The 17,077-nt window shown below is 44.4% G+C and overlaps 2 protein-coding genes across 2 annotated transcripts in view; one reads left to right on the forward strand and one right to left on the reverse strand.

The window, feature by feature from the left end:
• Nucleotides 1-2,955, forward strand: part of GAS2 (growth arrest specific 2) — a 93,856-nt gene extending 90,901 nt beyond the window's left edge. Inside the window, exon 8 of the mRNA XM_059826013.1 lies at nt 2,737-2,955. Coding sequence (XP_059681996.1) covers nt 2,737-2,955 — 219 coding nt within the window. The remainder of the gene's footprint in view (nt 1-2,736) is intronic.
• A 5,502-nt stretch (nt 2,956-8,457) lies between these two features.
• Nucleotides 8,458-16,203, reverse strand: SVIP (small VCP interacting protein). Its single transcript, XM_059825969.1, has 4 exons — nt 16,128-16,203; nt 15,051-15,101; nt 10,780-10,893; nt 8,458-9,981 (listed from the first exon to the last, which is right to left on the reverse strand). Exons 1-4 carry the CDS (start codon nt 16,188-16,190, stop codon nt 9,967-9,969), a joined length of 243 nt encoding a protein of 80 aa, XP_059681952.1. The 5' UTR covers nt 16,191-16,203; the 3' UTR covers nt 8,458-9,966.
• Nucleotides 16,204-17,077: the final 874 nt, after the last annotated feature.

Genomic DNA, 17,077 nt, shown 5'->3' on the forward strand with positions numbered 1-17,077 from the left:
TTTGGGTTTTTGGGGTTTTTTTTTTGTTTTTTTTTTTTTTTTTGTGAGAAATCCTTTGTACTTCTGTGAACCTGGAGCACTTCTGAGGCTAGCAGAGTAATTCTGGATTTGTGCTGCTGTTACTAACATCAAAATACGGCCGTAGGAGTAAAATGGTGCTTTTGGGGCACAGCACAGCATGAACCATGACTATATTTAGGATGTAGGAAAACCCAGTCTCTATAGAAAGCAAGCATTCAATGAATTTTATGATAGTATAATAATACAAAGAGGGGGAAAAAAAAAAGAGGGGAAAGACAGAAGATGTACATTTAACCTGAGCATCCGGAAGTAACATACCAGCAGTAGGTTTTATTTGTCTGCACAGTAGTCCCTAAGGGCGATTGAACCAAATATACTTTTTGCTAACTTCCCGTTCCTAACTCTTACTCAGAAGTCCAGATACTAACTGCTCTTGGAACGTGAATCCCCCGTGACAATATGTGGAAGCTGAAATTCAGCAACAGTTAACTCCTTCCCACAGCACCATCACAGGCTGTAGAGGACCAAAGTTGGGCTTAAATTGTTTTAACGTGAAAAATTTGGGGGGCATTTTCAAATGCTTTTTTAGGCATTCAAAAAGGAGAAAGTTGCTAAATAAAATTCTGTAGAGTCTTTTGTCTCAAGGCTGTGTCACCATTTGAACTGCAGTTTTCAAACTTGATGTAAAAACCATTTGCTTCTTTCATGATATATTGTCCAGACTAGAGACTCGATTCAAATCTCACACTGCTGAAGGCTGATCATACCATTGTCAGATCAAAATGAAGTCTTGAAACTAAAATACAAAGCTGGAGAGGAAAGACAAAAAGTGTGATTGGCGAAGATGTGAGTCTGATTCTGCTTTCATATCCATGTAAATCTAGAGAAGAACCTCACTTGTGTATAGCCGTGGCAGAGGCTAACGCTCCTACAACCCAGAGCAGCAGCACGGACAGTCTCAGTAGCTGAGAGATGTTAATTAAACTAAGAGTACTCGAGTGTGCTCTCATTAGGGTGGATCAGAAGTAACTTTATTTTTCGGTAACTGTACAGCTGACTTGACTTCCCACTGTGTTTCACATAAAAACCAAAATGCAGAAGCAAGAACAATTCTTTCCCTTGCATTGAAATGTTTTAGATAAAAAACTTTCAAACCAGATTTCACCTGCAGCTGCTTATTCAAATAAAGAGTTTGATTCCTTATGAACTTACCCTGATTTTCAAACTCTAGAAAGCTGTACAGTTTTCCATGCTTTCTTCACTCCAGGCAAACCTGTCTCCTCATGTAACAGAAGCCAAACGATGTATTTGTAGGCTGGGGAGGGGTGTTTGTTGCTTGGGGTTTTTTTGAAGAGTTACGTTTTTGCCTTTTACTATCTGTGATATGGTTTGATTGAGAATTTTTCTTGGTTTGTTGTCTATGCTGCGTGTACTAACCTGAATTGTGCTATGTTACAAAAGGCTTATGTGCCACGTCTCAACTGCAAATACTGTCAGCCCTCGAGGGAGTTTTGGACGCGTAGAAGAGCCCATATACGCATCACAGCCATAAATGCAAATGTCGTTACCCAGACTACGTTGAACATCCTCTAGCATGCCTTTTACAGGGGCGATTTTTAATTTCTGGTGCTACGGCTAAATGATGTTTAGCGGTTCATAAGATGTACTGATCAAAGCATTTTTCAATGCGTGATTCGTGATGTGGCCTCTATAGAATATGCTGCTTTATGGTACCTCACTGGCATTTACTTGACTGTTCTGCATGGAGGAGAGAAATGACGGTGAAATTGCCAGCTGAACTCACAGGAGTGGACACGGGAGAAGTTACACTGGTACTTGGGGAAAAATTTTGAGTTTAGGCAGAAGACGAGTGTGGTTCTGGAGGCTGTACGTTAGAGACAGGTACCTCGTTTGGCAGCTACATACCCCTCTCAACCTGAAATTGCTTTGTAGGTCAAGCCCCAGTGTTTCTGGAATAAAGACAGCAAGCGTGAGCAGTACTGAGCTGTCCCACTAGTAAGAGCCTGGGGACTTTCTGGTATTTTCTTTCACAACTCAGCATAAATTCAGGTATCTCCAAACAGTTCCAGATACGTTGTTTCTGATGTCCCTCATTAGACTGTTTTAATTACACTGTTAGACTATTTTAGTTAGAATGTATGTCAGCAATACTCAATGGTTACACTAAATGGTACCTCATTTTCTTAAATAACTTTTTTGATATTTTAGGAGATAGAGGAGATTGTTTTGGTTGTTTGCCCTTCACTACTCCTTTTCTATAGAACCCTATGCTATAAAGAAAAGCCAGTTTCAAGACATATAAAATGGTGTCTTTACTAAGGTATTTTCAAAAAATTAATCTGAAAAGCATGCACGTTCCCTAACATGTTTATACTAAACACATGAAGAACAGGATCACTCGGTGCTACAGGACTAGAAAAACATGTAGCATTGCTTATAGAAAATATGAAAACCTTTAGTTTTAAATACTATCTCACTTTCTTACAGATTTTTTAATTTACTTACAAAATCCAAATGAAAACCATTCTACTATTTCTTTTCCTTTCCTTTTGTTGTGACGCAGACTACTAACATCTGTCTGTGACTTTTAATTAAAGTAAGCGCAGCTTTTTCCAGTAGAAGAAATGTGATTTCCCAGTGAATGGTTCACTTTCAAGAGTTTTTGTGGTTTTTCTCCTGTATATGTAATTTCAGATGCTGCACAACAAACACGTGATGGTTCGTGTTGGAGGAGGATGGGAGACTTTTGCAGGTTACTTACTGAAGCATGACCCGTGCCGAATGTTGCAGATCTCCCGAGTGGATGGGAAAACTTCTCCCATCCAGAGCAAGTCTCCAACCCTCAGGGACATGAATCCAGACAATTATCTGGTTGTTTCTGCCCATTACAAAACCAAGAAGGAGATTAAGTGAAATAAGCTTCTCGTGTGATTGGGACTGTATGTACGTAGGTCCAAATTATTTTCTCAAGTGTAGTAAATTTAGTTTCTGCTTTAAAAGGACTTTGGAAAATTTAAGACAGACTGGAAATGGCAACCCATTTTGAAGATCTTTGAATTGTAGAACTATTTATTTCTAGTACTGTATCTTTTATAGCAAATTACCCTTGATAGGCTAATTACTACAATCAAATAAGAAATAGACATATATTTTTAGCCAAATTATTACTCTTTAATATGTGAATGTATACTTAGAGTTACATAAAGGAGTGGATCCTGTTAATGGAAGAAAATACACAATACAATATATTTGTATGAAAATCTTATTACATTGAATCCTTGACTGTTAGGCTAGCTGAAAAATATATATGCAGGTGGAAAATGAATATTTGTGGAAATTATTTGGTAATGCCTCTTAAAATGAAATAAAAATTGACTATTTTTATGGGTTGCAAGATTTTCTTAACCAGTAGAATATAAAGACTTATTGCATGCCAAGCGACTTCCCAAAGCGATTACTTTAAAAAAAAATAAAAGCCCAAGAAAAAAACCCCCACACCTTCTACTCTTTAAAGACAATGCTGAGTGCTAGATCTGGACGTAGATCCTTCCTGTTTTTTACAACATTGCCCAATATAGAAGCCCGGGGAAGTTGAGAGGTTGCCCCTTCCTCTGCCAGACAATAGAGGTGTGCGAGCGGGGTGAGGTACCGCAACCCCCGAAGGGAAGCAGTAGAAGATGCACAGCCCTTTGACCCAAGGAGGAGCCTCCGAAGATGCTAGTCCCTCCTGAGTCACAAAACATTATGCTGTTCTTGAATACGAGTTTTTCCTTCCCCTTTTAATTTTGTTGGTCATGCCAAATGTGAAATATTCATTACCCTGTCAGTAGAGTGATTCCCATTCTTGTAAATCATTCACACACCTCTAAAATAGCTAAAGGCATATGGGGGCTTAGTTCATTATTTTGGCTACTTTTCTATGTTTATATTTGGTAATTTATGTGCCTTGTAACGTCCTAGAAAAATCATTTTATAGGATTATTTTGCTGACTCTATAAATTTGAGCAGAACTCAGTTGTTTCATTACAAATGAAATAAAATTTTTTAAAATACTCATACATTTTGAAAAGTCTTATTTATTATTTGTAATCTGTGTTCCCGCACTTTGCTGCTACTGACTGGATGCCTGCAATGTACAACAAATACTGCCTCCTAACCTAATAATGAGCTACGCGGTGAACGGGGCAAGCATGCGCTTACTACAGATAGCACAGAAATACCGGATTGTATTGAAAATTCCTTTGCAGGGAATGAAAAAAATCGGAAGCATTCTTGAAATTATTTTTTAAGTACCAACTGGTATTTTTCTGTATTTTTTGATGTGTAATTTTAAAACATAGCCTTATGATCTGCTCCTGTGGCCTTCAAAATTAACAGCACAATATCTACTGGCTAGACAGGATCAAGATCTTTGTCTTTCATGTTCCATGCCTTATTAAAATCAGCACGTTGTATCTCACTTCTGTGGAACCATTCTACCTCACCGTCTAAAAATACCTGCTACATACAAACACTTCACAATTGCTTGGTGCACCATACTAGGTAGCAGTACCTAATTCCAAACATGTTTTTAGAAAGAAAAATTGCAGCCTTTTATTCATATTTTGAGACATTTTCTGGGAAGATAAACGTACACGCAGGCAGTAAATCCTTTGAAAAGCCATAGGAAGACCCAGTTCTCATAGAAGCAATGTATGTAACCTTTATGGGAGTGGGGAACAGACCATGAGCAACGGTATTTTAAAAAAAATGCAGCACAGCTGAAAAAAAATCATGATCTTAATCCATGCACCAAGAGATCTGTTTTCAAATAAACAGAGAAGAAAAAAGAAATCCCTCGTGAAAGTGTCAGACGTTTATTTTGAAATAATGGTTACTTTTTAAAACATAAGTAGTTGTATTTCCATCAATCAAGGTTAAGTTTGCATTACTATTACGCAATTACTATTTTTCTTTAAAATATTTGAAGGTGTTTACACGTTAATAACTCAAGAGCAGATAATTATTAAAAAAGTATTCTTAGGTTTATTTTAACATTAAACGTCAACAAATAAACCTGGTAAATCCAAATCAAGATTTTAAATTAAACATGAACTGCTTTACATGCTTGGACGTTTGATTTAGGGTACTCAAACATCTTAAAAAAAAAAAAGAAAAACCACATTAAAACACTTTCTGACTTAAAACTTCAACTTCGCCAGTTCCAGAATGGGACACCTATAAAGGAGTTTCTAAAGTATTGCCACGGCCACCTAGTCTGTGTAAAAAGCTTGCAGGTGGGACTTGCTGCATTTGATGCACCTGCTGTGGGTGTGGATAGCAGCGGAGGAAGTGAAAGCAGGAGCATCAATAAAGCAAACAGAAAAGGGCAGTAAGCGAGTTAACTCTGGAGGAAGGGCTGGGGAGCATTTTATTTGCAAGGTAAGTGTTGCTGATTTGATAAATGGTATTTTCTTAGTGGACTGGATTCCACAGCAATGTAGGAGTTGGGGAGTTTGTTAGGAGCTCAAGGCTCAATTTACAAAGCTAAAACTGAGCAGCAAAGTCTTGCTCAAAAAGGTATGGCCCTTGTTGCAGTGATGGGGGAGGAACAGACTTGATGTAGAAACTGTTTGGTGGGGAAAAAACACCCCCTGGTTGATCAGCTAGCTATATTAAAGTTTCTATGCCCAAATCTGTGGTATTAAGGTATCTAGTGTAGATTGCTAGGTTGAACTGAATGGTGGAGTACCATCACGGAAGACCTGCAGCTCTCCTCTTGTGCCCCCAGGTGAGGGAGGGTCTGCTGAGACTGTGGAATAGTTCCTTTTTAAAAGGGCAGGAGGTGAGATGCTGCCATGTTGAACTAGCCGTGGAAGATAAGTGTAAGGAAGAGTGCCATGTAGTGATTTTAGTTTACTGTATTGCTGTGTAACTCAGCTGAACGTGAGTGTTTAGGACTTTCAGGCTCCTCAAAAGTTGAACTGTTACAAGCTGGAATGAAGCCTTTTCTTGCACTCCTTGTTGGGCCATAGAACAAACCCCATGGGAGCTCCTGCTGGCTGCGAGTAACTCACTCTGCTAAAACTCAAGATGGCTAAATTATGTAACGTTATGTTCAAAAACCATTACTATTGTATAATATCAAGTAAGCGTTACTATGCTGGAAGCAATTCAGAGTTAGTTTGGAAATGTAACTGTAAGATCTATTATTACAGGAGGTACCTTCTGTCACCTTGCTGTTCATGTATCACCTGGAGTTTTTCTTCCAGGGAGGATTATTTACATAACTGATTGAGGATAGTTTTTTCTTATATTAATTATAATGATAATTGCTCCTTCCTTTGCATTACCACCTGTTTTCCAACAGCAATTTAGAGATGGTAAGTAAAAATCTATGGAAACTAGTTCAAGGGCTGTTGGTGGGGATGAGTGAAATAGGAAGGTGTCAATATATGTGTGTGGAAAGGTATAGCAAGTTTCTTATCATTTAAGACCCAACACTGAATTCATTATCTGTGTTCATTGTAGATCAGGGAGATGAGCTGTTTGCTACACCACAGTGTTACAGAAGCATCTGCTAGAGACGCTTCCAAGGGTTTGGTTCTTTTCGGGGTTACGTCTTGTGCTGCCTCCTTGGCTGCTGACACGCAGCACCTGACAGGGCAGGAGGTAGAGTGCTCTTTCTTGCCGTTGTGTCTCCCACTGCCTTAGCCTGTGGTATGTTAGGAATCTAAAGTAAGGTGGAACAGACATACGGGATCACGTGAAGGTTTATGGGGCTGGACAGGTTTTTACATCCCCATCCAACTGCTGGCACAGCTTGCGCCTGATGAGCTGCGTCCCAACGATTCAGACTGTCACCCTGCCAAATCCACATGCTGAAGTCATCTTTTCTTAAGGGCTGCAGCGATGCTGCCTACCTTTGTGGAGACGCGGCTTCTGTATCCTCCCAAACCTCAGGGAGTTCTGCCCCAAACACTTTCTCCCTGGCATAATCTGTGTATTTTAACAATATGCAGTAGCAGATGGTTTCATGTTCTGTTACTGCAACAAAGATTATGCTTTTGCAGTCATTGAGAGTCAGCCCTTTCATTTCGGCTTACGAGCATTCATCTTTGACTGCCAGGAGTTTTTCAAGTGATCGGCAAGAAACGGAAAATGCTTTCAGAAGGTGGAGAAAAGAGGAACAGTGATACTGCTGTAAAGCAAACAAAATGTCAAGTGCTTAGATAATCTACATGGATGGATGTATTTTAACAGCTTCTAAGGTGAAGTAAACATCTAGGATTGGGGGAAATAAGCATGAAATTCCTGTTGCGTTTCGTATTTACTTAGCGCAGCACTAAGTGGTAAGAAAGAGAGAGGAGGTGTCTTTTTCTACAAGCACAGTGCAGCTCTGATCCACGCAGCTCTCAGGCTTGCCATTTAATGGTACACTTCAGGTAGCTGTCAGTTGTATACTACCGAACTGCTGGCTTTGTTTTCATTCTCAACTGAAATTAACGTTATCAGAAAACTTAAACCAGCATGAGGTGTTTTTTATTTACCCAAATCACTTCCCAGATTCACTTCAGACTGGCCATTGGAACAGTTAGGTAGGTATGGTGTAGAAACCTTTTTAAAAATATCTTTACCGATCAGCTATTTGTAATGCACAACTACACCCCCCCCAAATCCTCTGATGTCTTTCTCAGCTGCAGGAATAAATTTCATGTTCAGAACAAGGACTCTTAAAAAACAGGTATGTCTGTGCTTTTTACTTAAAGGATGGAGAGAGAGAAGCAGTGTTTGCTTCTGTGGGAATTCTGAATTGCAAGAATTGCCTCTCAATACAAGGTCCACTCAATCTGAGGCAATTCAGACCTTTACTCCCACCTGTGAGAAAAGCTGCCAGGCAGCCAGCCACAAGCAAGCCAACTGCCTTAGCAGGACTAAGAGCTGGATGAGGAGCAGTGTGGGTGTTCAGACAGGGTGGTAATCTTTTACTGAAATGCAGAGCACCTTGACTGGTGACAGCAGCTGGAGCAGAAGAGACCAGGATTGCCTTGGGCTGCCTAGCAAGGATGCACAGTGCATGGAAAATCCTCCAATTCTGACAGCATGGAAATATTAATGGGTGATTTCACAAAACTGCGATTAGTTTCACTAGGTTATTTCAATTGTTTTGAGTGAAAGTCTTCATGATGTTAGTTCAAGCACAGACTCCTGTTCAGTCAGCATGGTAGCTCTTTCATAGAGTGGGGGCTTGGATAAAGAGACTGATGGTTATTTCCTCCCCTTACGGTTTTGGGGGGGGTGGTATGATAGAGAGTGAAAAGAAGAATGTATTAACTTCAAAATACCCCAAGTGACCAACCCAGTGTTAAGTGCTGCTTAAGTGTCTCTGTAGGACACCCCCTGTGACAGATGTTGAATTGAAATTCACATTTCAAATTGATGTTTAGCATATTTTATTGTGTTTCAGTGCATTTTTCTAAGACTTGAATTCACTACAACCAATTAATACACTGAAGAGAGCAATTGCCAGCAATCAAAGGAAACTGAAGGTATTCATTTGCCAAGGATGCCGCCTTTTAGCTCCAACACCATTATATTAATATTGAAAAGCCTCCCTTATCAACTCAAGTCGGAAGGCTAAGCCAGGAAACTCATTGTGTCAGGACTGTGCTCCTAAGACAGTGTGAGACACTATTTGGGGAGGTAAAAGAATGTGTAGTTGAAAGAAAAAAAAAAAACCCCACAACCTCCATAGCCTAAAGTAGGTCAAAAATGGGGCCAGTAACATACCAAGGCCAAGCATAATGCTCTCTGGGGAAAACAAGAGCTAGATTCACAGTGTTGATCATGCTGCAACAAACATCCCTCCTCTAGCCAAGCAGTGGCTCGAGGCCCCTAGTTTGAAAGTCTAGTTGTAACACCATAGTTTAGGTAGCTCTAAATCATCAAAGGCAGCTTCACTGGGGAAAAGGATTACAGACATAGCTGAATACAGAAGAAAAGCAACAGAACTTTGGGCATTTGGCAAATGTTACTGTGCTGTAACAAACCCACTTAGATAGTAGAGAAACTTGAGGAAATGAACCATCCAAGAAATGACTTAGTAAGTCTTTTGCTTTTATGTTTCTCAAAATCCTCAGAAGTGCAGCATTGCCCTCTTGTGGCAATAAAGGAGAACAATTAATAACAGTATTTTTAATTGCATGTTTAACTTCCAGGATTCATTATAAATACTTACAGGCTCAAAAGAAATCCACATGAGAAAATGAGGAGAACAATTATTAGACTCATAACAAAACAGCTTTCTTGCTATAAGTATACAGGGCTTATAAAGGTCTCTATTTTAACTAGTGTCACAAAATGCTTCCATTTCTAAGGACCCACCATGAATCTGCTTTCTCCTTTGCAAAAGGCACTAAATCCCTAAGCAGTTCAAAAGTCATTAGGAAACTGAAGAGAAATGCTGTCACCCACATATTCCAATATACATATATTTATGAACAACTTCCTACATGAAGACTTCGGTCCAAGTTTAATTGTAGAGCTTGAAATAAGCATCAAAAAGAACACCTGGGCACCTGAGCTCTGCAGCAATCACAAGCAGACATACATACATCAAATGACCAGACAGCGTACACCTACTGACTGACTACAGGTAAGGAGGCCACTTCCATGTGAGAAAAACCATCTCACTCCCTTGACAGGGAAGCAATAAAGCATGCACATAAAACAAACAAACAAATTTGGCCAAAATGTAGTGTTCAGAGTTAGTTCTTGAGCTTCTTAGTGTATGTTTCCATATCTGTCCTTTCACAATGGCGAAGTACTGCTGAGTCTTCATATGCAAACAGCAAAAGCCACATGATGAGTAAGTGCTGCTCAGCTGCAGAAACTGGCAAGTTACTGGCAGTAAACATCCATCTTCTCTTCAGAAGCCATACCTCTTTATCCAACCTGCCACTAAAGACAAAAACAACAAAATGCACCACAGGTTTGCATGAAGATAGGGGAAAGCAGGAAGAAAAAAAACCCAACCCACCCACCCACCACAAGGTCGTTTAAAGACAGTAAACTCACTATTACAACAGCTTTTCTATCTAGCAAGTGAGGGACGTGCAGCGCAGCAGCTTATACAAACTCCTGCCCCCTGAGTCATATGTAGCAATGAAGGAAAGAGATGAAAGCTTACGAAGCCTGTGTTTCAATAACCAGATGCATCTACTGCCTTGGAGAGATTCTAATTCATAGTTACGTCTCTGCCTGGCCTTCTGAGGCAAAGCTTACATTAGAAAAGTAGTAGCAGTAAAATTCATCATACAGTGTTGGCATAGATACTGGGGTTTTTTTGTGAAGAGAGATACATACATGAAACCCAAAGCCATTACCCTACTTAGTTCAAACATTTTCTACAAACTCTGAGGGAAGAGAGACTATCTGAACCAGTACTGAAAAGGGACACTAAGTATAGGTCAACTCAGTGAGGGGGTCCACAGTGCTGAGAGCACCGTGAAGCTGATGCATCGTAGGTGCAGAAACTGGGGAAAAAGGGCGGGGGGGGGGGAGCTCTCTGCCACCCTTGCTGTCTTTGTGTCCCAGAAATGAAGTCTCATTGAGAACACTGTGTGATAATGACACATGCTTCTATTTCTATTCCATTTCCCTTCCTCTTGGATTAAGTCTTGTAGATGACAACAAAACAGAGATTTTCTCAGTGAATATAAGGACAGTTGCATCATATTGTTTCTTTTTTGAACTTACTCTCAGTCCTCCTTCTCCTCCAGAACCTGAAGCTGCAATTCTTTTTTCTATTTCTTCCTGTTTCTTTTTCTTTTGCTCTACAGAGTAAGCGTTCTTAATACCTCGAGAGGAAGCCTGGGAGAAAACACATTTGGGTAAGACCACTTAGCTTTTTTTCTGGATAGAAACCAAACTGCAAGTCTGGGCAACAGCATTTTGTGAATTCTGGTTTGCGTGAAGAAACGGAAACATTAAGTAATGCTACTATTACATAAACCCAGACCTTTCAGGATACTTCTTTGTACTGTGAGCTCTTGATCCCACAGGTATGAGAGTGTGGTTTTGTTTCATGTTGTTATTACACCCAGGTGAACATATTTAATGCAATTACGTGTACCTGCTTTGCATCCTAAGATGCAGAACCAGAACCTCCCTTCCCAAAACTCCCATAAATTTTTAGTCTGTGGTTTTTCAAGTGTCAGGGCCTATTCTTGCCCTCACAAACAGAATTAACTGGGAAGAGACGATTCGGGCAGGCAGAATTTCCAAGAAATTTAGGTGTTTCATCATCCGTTCACTTCTTCCATCTCTTTTTATCAAAAGGCTACCTAGAGATACAATACAGATGACTGAAATCATGACGACAGCTTCTATTCTAACACTCAATAAGCGGACAGACAAAGTCACAAGCTCTGTGTAGCGACCACAGAAATCGATGGGAACTCTACATGCAGGGGAGAAAAAAAGGTTGTGTTAGTAGTGCTAGCCCAGGCTGTAAGAAATCCAACTTCTAAATTGTGATCTGTGAGAAATAACCTGTGTGATCATTTACCCTTCAAACTTCATAGGCTGTGTGGATAGCAGTAGTACAGAGATGAGAAACCTGTTGTCAACTGTTGTCCACCCAAGGGTGCTGAGGGAGCTGGCGGAGGAGCTTGCCAAGCCGCTCTCCATCATTTATCAACAGTCCTGGTCAACGGGGGAGGTCCCGGATGACTGGAGGCTTGCCAACGTGACGCCCATCTACAAGAAGGGTCGGAAGGAGGATCCGGGGAACTACAGGCCTGTCAGCCTGACCTCGGTGCCGGGGAAGGTTATGGAGAGGCTCATCTTGAGGGCGCTCACGGGACACGTGCAGGTTACCCAAGGGATCAGGCCAAGCCAGCACGGGTTCAGGAAAGGCAGGTCCTGCTTGACCAACCTGATCTCCTTCTATGACCAGGTGACCCGCCTAGTGGATGAGGGGAAGGCTGTTGATGTTGTCTACCTGGACTTCAGCAAAGCCTTTGACACTGTTCCCCACAGTATTCTCCTAGAGAAGCTGGCGGCCTGTGGTTTAGACAGGTACACTCTTCGCTGGGTAAAAAACTGGCTGGATGGCCGAGCCCAGAGGGTTGTGGTGAATGGGGTGAAATCCAGCTGGCGGCCGGTCACAAGCGGAGTCCCCCAGGGCTCGGTTTTGGGACCGGTCTTGTTTAATGTCTTCATTGATGATCTGGATGAGGGGATAGAGTGCTCCCTCAGCAAGTTTGCAGACGACACCAAGTTGGGAGGGAGTGTTGATCTGCTTGAGGGTAGGAAGGCTCTGCAGAGGGATCTGGACAGGCTGGATCGATGGGCTGAGGCCAACCGGATGAAGTTCAATAAGGCCAAGTGCCGGGTTCTACACTTCGGCCACAACAACCCCAGGCAACGCTACAGGCTTGGGGATGAGTGGCTGGAAAGTTCCCCTGCAGAAAAGGACCTGGGGGTGTTGATCGACAGCCGGCTGAATATGAGCCAGCAGTGTGCCCAGGTGGCCAAGAAGGCCAACGGCATCCTGGCTTGTATCAGAAATGGTGTGGCCAGCAGGAGCAGGGAGGTGATCGTGCCTCTGTACTCGGCTCTGGTGAGGCCGCACCTCGAATACTGTGTTCAGTTTTGGGCCCCTCACTACAAGAAGGACATTGAGGTGCTGGAGCGTGTCCAGAGAAGGGCGACGAAGCTGGTGAGGGGTCTGGAACACAAGTCTTATGAGGAGCGGCTGAGGGAGCTGGGGTTGTTTAGCCTGGAGAAGAGGAGGCTGAGGGGAGACCTTATCGCTCTCTACAACTACCTGAAAGGGGGTTGCAGAGAGGTGGGTGTTGGTCTCTTCTCCCAAGTGACTAGTGACAGGACTAGAGGAAATGGCCTCAAGTTGCGACAGGGGAGGTTCAGGCTAGACATTAGGAAAAAGTTCTTCACTGAGAGAGTGGTGAAACACTGGAATAGGCTGCCCAGGGAGGTGGTGGAGTCACCCTCCCTGGAGGTATTCAAGGAGCGTGTGGATGTGGCATTGTGGGATGTAGCTTGATGGACATGGTGCTGTGTGGTGTTGGGTGGGTTGTGGCTTGTTATTGTTGTTGTGTGGCGTGGATTTTGTGGTTTGGTGGTTTTTTTTTTTGGTTTTTTTTGGGTTTTTTTTTTTGGTGGGTTTTTTGATGTTGTGTGTTTTTTTTCTTTTTTTTTTTTTTTTTTTTTTTCCCCCCAGGTTGGACTCGATGATCTTACAGGTCTTTTCCAACCGTACTGATTCTGTGATTCTGTGAACTGTCTGCTTCACATCCTCATGGTGATGGTCTAAGGAGAACCTAGACTAGATGGCAGGAGTTATCAGAACTACAGACAAACAGTTAACACGGTAAACCTAGAAAGAAAATATTTTAAAAACTGACTCTTAGCTAAGTTTAGAGTTACGATACTACAGCATAAGCTATGCAAATCATCTTAAAATCTACCAAGGCAAACCAGCAATGCTCTCACCTGAAATTCAAGGCCCTGCTGACAAGCACAATTCTCAACAGGCTACTAAGGCAAATCTTACCAACAAATACTAACTTACTTAGACCCCACGATTTCTAGCTTTTAGGCAACTGGCCTTCCAAGTGAGTTAGGTACCCAGACTGTCTCTACAGCACCCCAAAAGGAAGAACAGCTCACACGACTTCAGGCTGAATAACGAGCAGTTAAGAAGCGTGTACAGGAAAACACTAAGCAGAAAAGGACATCTGATCTACTCCTCTCTTGTCCCTCACGAGGGGAAAACTGAATTAGGCTGCTTGCAAGACAGCTCCGTTACCCAACATTCGGAGGCTAAAATGCTCTCAAAGACAGTCCTAAAAAATCCTGGTAGATGTTTTATCTCTTTGCCTTTTAAGAGAACAAAAAGTAACAGAGAGTGATACTTCTGTTTAGCAGCTTGACAGCTACCACAGAACTTCAAAGCCATCCATAACCCAAGTTGCTTCATTTCTCTTTCCTCCCAGGAAAGCTTTCTAGCAATTTAAGAGCTAGATGGGGACATTCCCTTTTCACACGCTTCTCGGATACGCTTAAAAAACCCTTTGCAATTTAAGATTACATGTAGATTGCTTCTAGTAGTCTGACACAAAATCGAGAGTTTTTAAAGAAGGACTCTGAAGCACCACTCAGCTGTTGCTCCAATTATTTGCCAAACTCCCTTAAAACGAGGTCAACATGGTCCTCATCAATATTGGTCGATTTTTAACTCAATATATGGTGTCACTAACACCATACAAACAACACATTACTCTCTTTTCGTAGTTCAGCTGTGATCTCCAAGATTTTTTTTTTTTTTTTTTTTACTTATTGTAGATTTTGCATGGTGTATGTTACAAGCCTTTTTTGAGAAGTATGGAAAGGCTAGTCCTACGTTCTGCTAGAACATTTGGATCCTACCTCTTCTAACGTTAAGGATATTCAAGTAGTTAAAGCCTAGCAATAAGATAGAAGAAGAAGCTAGTACTTCTTCTTTGCTGGAATTTGAGCTGAGAAACATGCTCGGTTGTTGCCACACTGATAAACTGAACTTGCAAGTGCCCACAACCTGCATTTGTAAGAGAAGTACAAGTGCAGTACCACTTGAAATTGCCACCACAACAATTGTTTGCTAACTCTGGTCTGAAATACTTCTCAATCTCTTGTTTTCAAGTCTTAGAACAGGGAAAGAAATAATGGTGAACTTGCTCTTCAATTCTTTGGTTGTTTTCTAACTACTGTAAAACTTCTCCTATCCACACAGGCTCAATTATCTTGCAATGGTCTTTAAGCACCCACCTAGCTATGAAACTCTGTTGTAAATATATATAAAAATTGTATAAAGGTAAAAGATTAATAATATTAGGAAAATATTTACTGACAATTACCACAGTCCAGGCGTGATACCCAGTGCTCCCACAGAAGCCCTAGCTATTTACCCCATAAACGAGTTACCAAAATATATTTGGAATAAATGGCGTTTCATCAGACGTTACCTCCATCTGCCTCTTTTCAGCAGCTTCTGCTAGCTGTCTTCTTTTTATTTCCTAAATAAAACGTGAAAGACAGTGAAATTCTATTCCAATTCAGTTTGTACATTCTTTTGAAAGTCTTCACTTCTACATATAACTCCAATCTGTAATGCTAAGGGCCACAAAATGCCAACCGTAAGTCAAGTAGCATCATCTTTCCCTCCAGTGCCAATCTGCAAGAACAAAGTGTTTCTAGTGACTAATATGCTAGAAGAGCAGCTGCTGACATATCTGCAGCCAAACCCCACCAGAAATCTGTACTCAGCTGTCTGTACTACGCCTTCACTCCAAAAAATTCAGACTGGAATGAGAAGGCACGCAGTGTGTGAAATGGTGCTTTTGGAGTTTGAAAAGGGAAAGCTCACTCTTCCAGGCCGAATGGGCTCCTTTTCTACCCCACCCCCCCGCCCAAAATCCTCAGCTGAGGGGTACAAAAGCAGGGAGATGGCTTCCCCCCCGTGTAGGAGAAATGTCATCCTAGGAAGGTTAGTTAGAAGCGAGCATCGCTGTGCACTGGAGAGCAGCGCAGTTTTTCCAGTTTGTGGTTAAAATGAGGGTCATCTTGGCCTCGATTATGGCACGAGCCCCCTTCACGTTAAATCCCCGCTCTCCATACAAGTGCCCACGAGCGAGGCGCGGGACAGGACAGAGGGAGGCTGCGGGGTGCCAGGCCCCGGCTGCCCTGGGAGGCCCCGGCTGCCCTGGGCGGCCCCGGCAGCCCCCCCTCCCGAGGCCGGGCAGCCGGGGGCCGAAGGACGAGCTTCCCCAGCGCAGCCGCTGCCTCGGGCACCCCTCCTGGGGCTCTGCGGCAGCCACGAGGCCTTTCGCCGAGAACTGCCGCAAAGCCGCGGCGGCGCAGGGAGGCCCCGGCCCTGCGGCCCGGCCTCCATTTTAAGGAAGGCGGCCCGTTCCCTTCCCACCCCGCCCCGGCGGGGAGGGCTGGTGCTCCCCGCACCCGTCCCGGGGCCGCTGGGCGTCACTGCCCGCTTACAGACAGCCGGGGGGAAGGAGGGAGGGAAACCGCCGCGGCCCCGCACTCACCGGGTCGGGCGTCTCCACCACGTCCTTGACGGCGCCCCCCATGCAGGGCAGGCACAGCCCCATGGCGGGCCCCACCGCCGGCAGCGCCGGCGACCGGTGGGGAGGCGGCGGCTGGGGGGGAGGAAGCGGCGGCGGCCCCGCCCGCGGCCCCCGCCAGGCGCCGCGCTCCGGCAGGGCCCGCCCCGTCATGGGGCCGGGAGCGGCGCCCCGACGTGCCGCCGGGGGCGGGCATGGCCGGGCGAGGGCAGCCGGGGCGGTGGGGGGGCGGGCGGCCGGCGGGGGGGGTGGGCTCTGGCGGGCCCGCGCTCGTTCCCCCCCGGGGATTAAGCTAAATTAAATTCATTCTGTCAGGGCCAAAGGGACAACAGTCTAGACAACGTCCAGCCCGCCTCAGGAAGGCTCGCGGGGGCTCGGGGCCCGCTGGCAGTGCGCTCAGCGGCACCCACCGCTCCCGCTCCCCGGCGCGCTGCTGCCCCCCGCTGGCGCCGCGCGCGGGCTGGTGCTGCGAGCGCACGGCGGGAGCGGCCGCTGCTGGCGCCGCCTGCCGGGGCGGGGCCCCCGTGCCGCCTTCCCCCGCCTGGGCGCCGGGGCACGGCTCCGGCGGCGGCGGCGGCGGAAGGGTTCCTCGGGCAGCGAGCGCTCACCCGCCCGTTGCCCAGCCCGCAGCGGCTCTGTACGGCCGGAGCCTGCAGCCGCGGCATCAGCGGGTGCCCAGAGCGGCGGCGTGCGCTGCCCTTGGCCGAGGAACAGCCGCTCGCAGGGGTGCAGGCGCGGGGGGGCCGGGCCGGGCCGGGCGGGGCCGGCAGCGACCTGCGCAGCCCCCGCCGGGTGCTGAGCCGAGGTGCGCCAAGGGCCCCTCCAGCGGCCTTTGGCCTTTGCCTCTCGCACGTCTAGGAAAATAGTACTCATATTTCTTTGCTCATCTCTTATGTTCATCCTGAGATGCCTGT

This window comes from Gavia stellata, chromosome 17 (genome assembly GCF_030936135.1).
Source record: "Gavia stellata isolate bGavSte3 chromosome 17, bGavSte3.hap2, whole genome shotgun sequence".
Classification (NCBI taxonomy): Eukaryota; Metazoa; Chordata; class Aves; order Gaviiformes; family Gaviidae; genus Gavia; species Gavia stellata.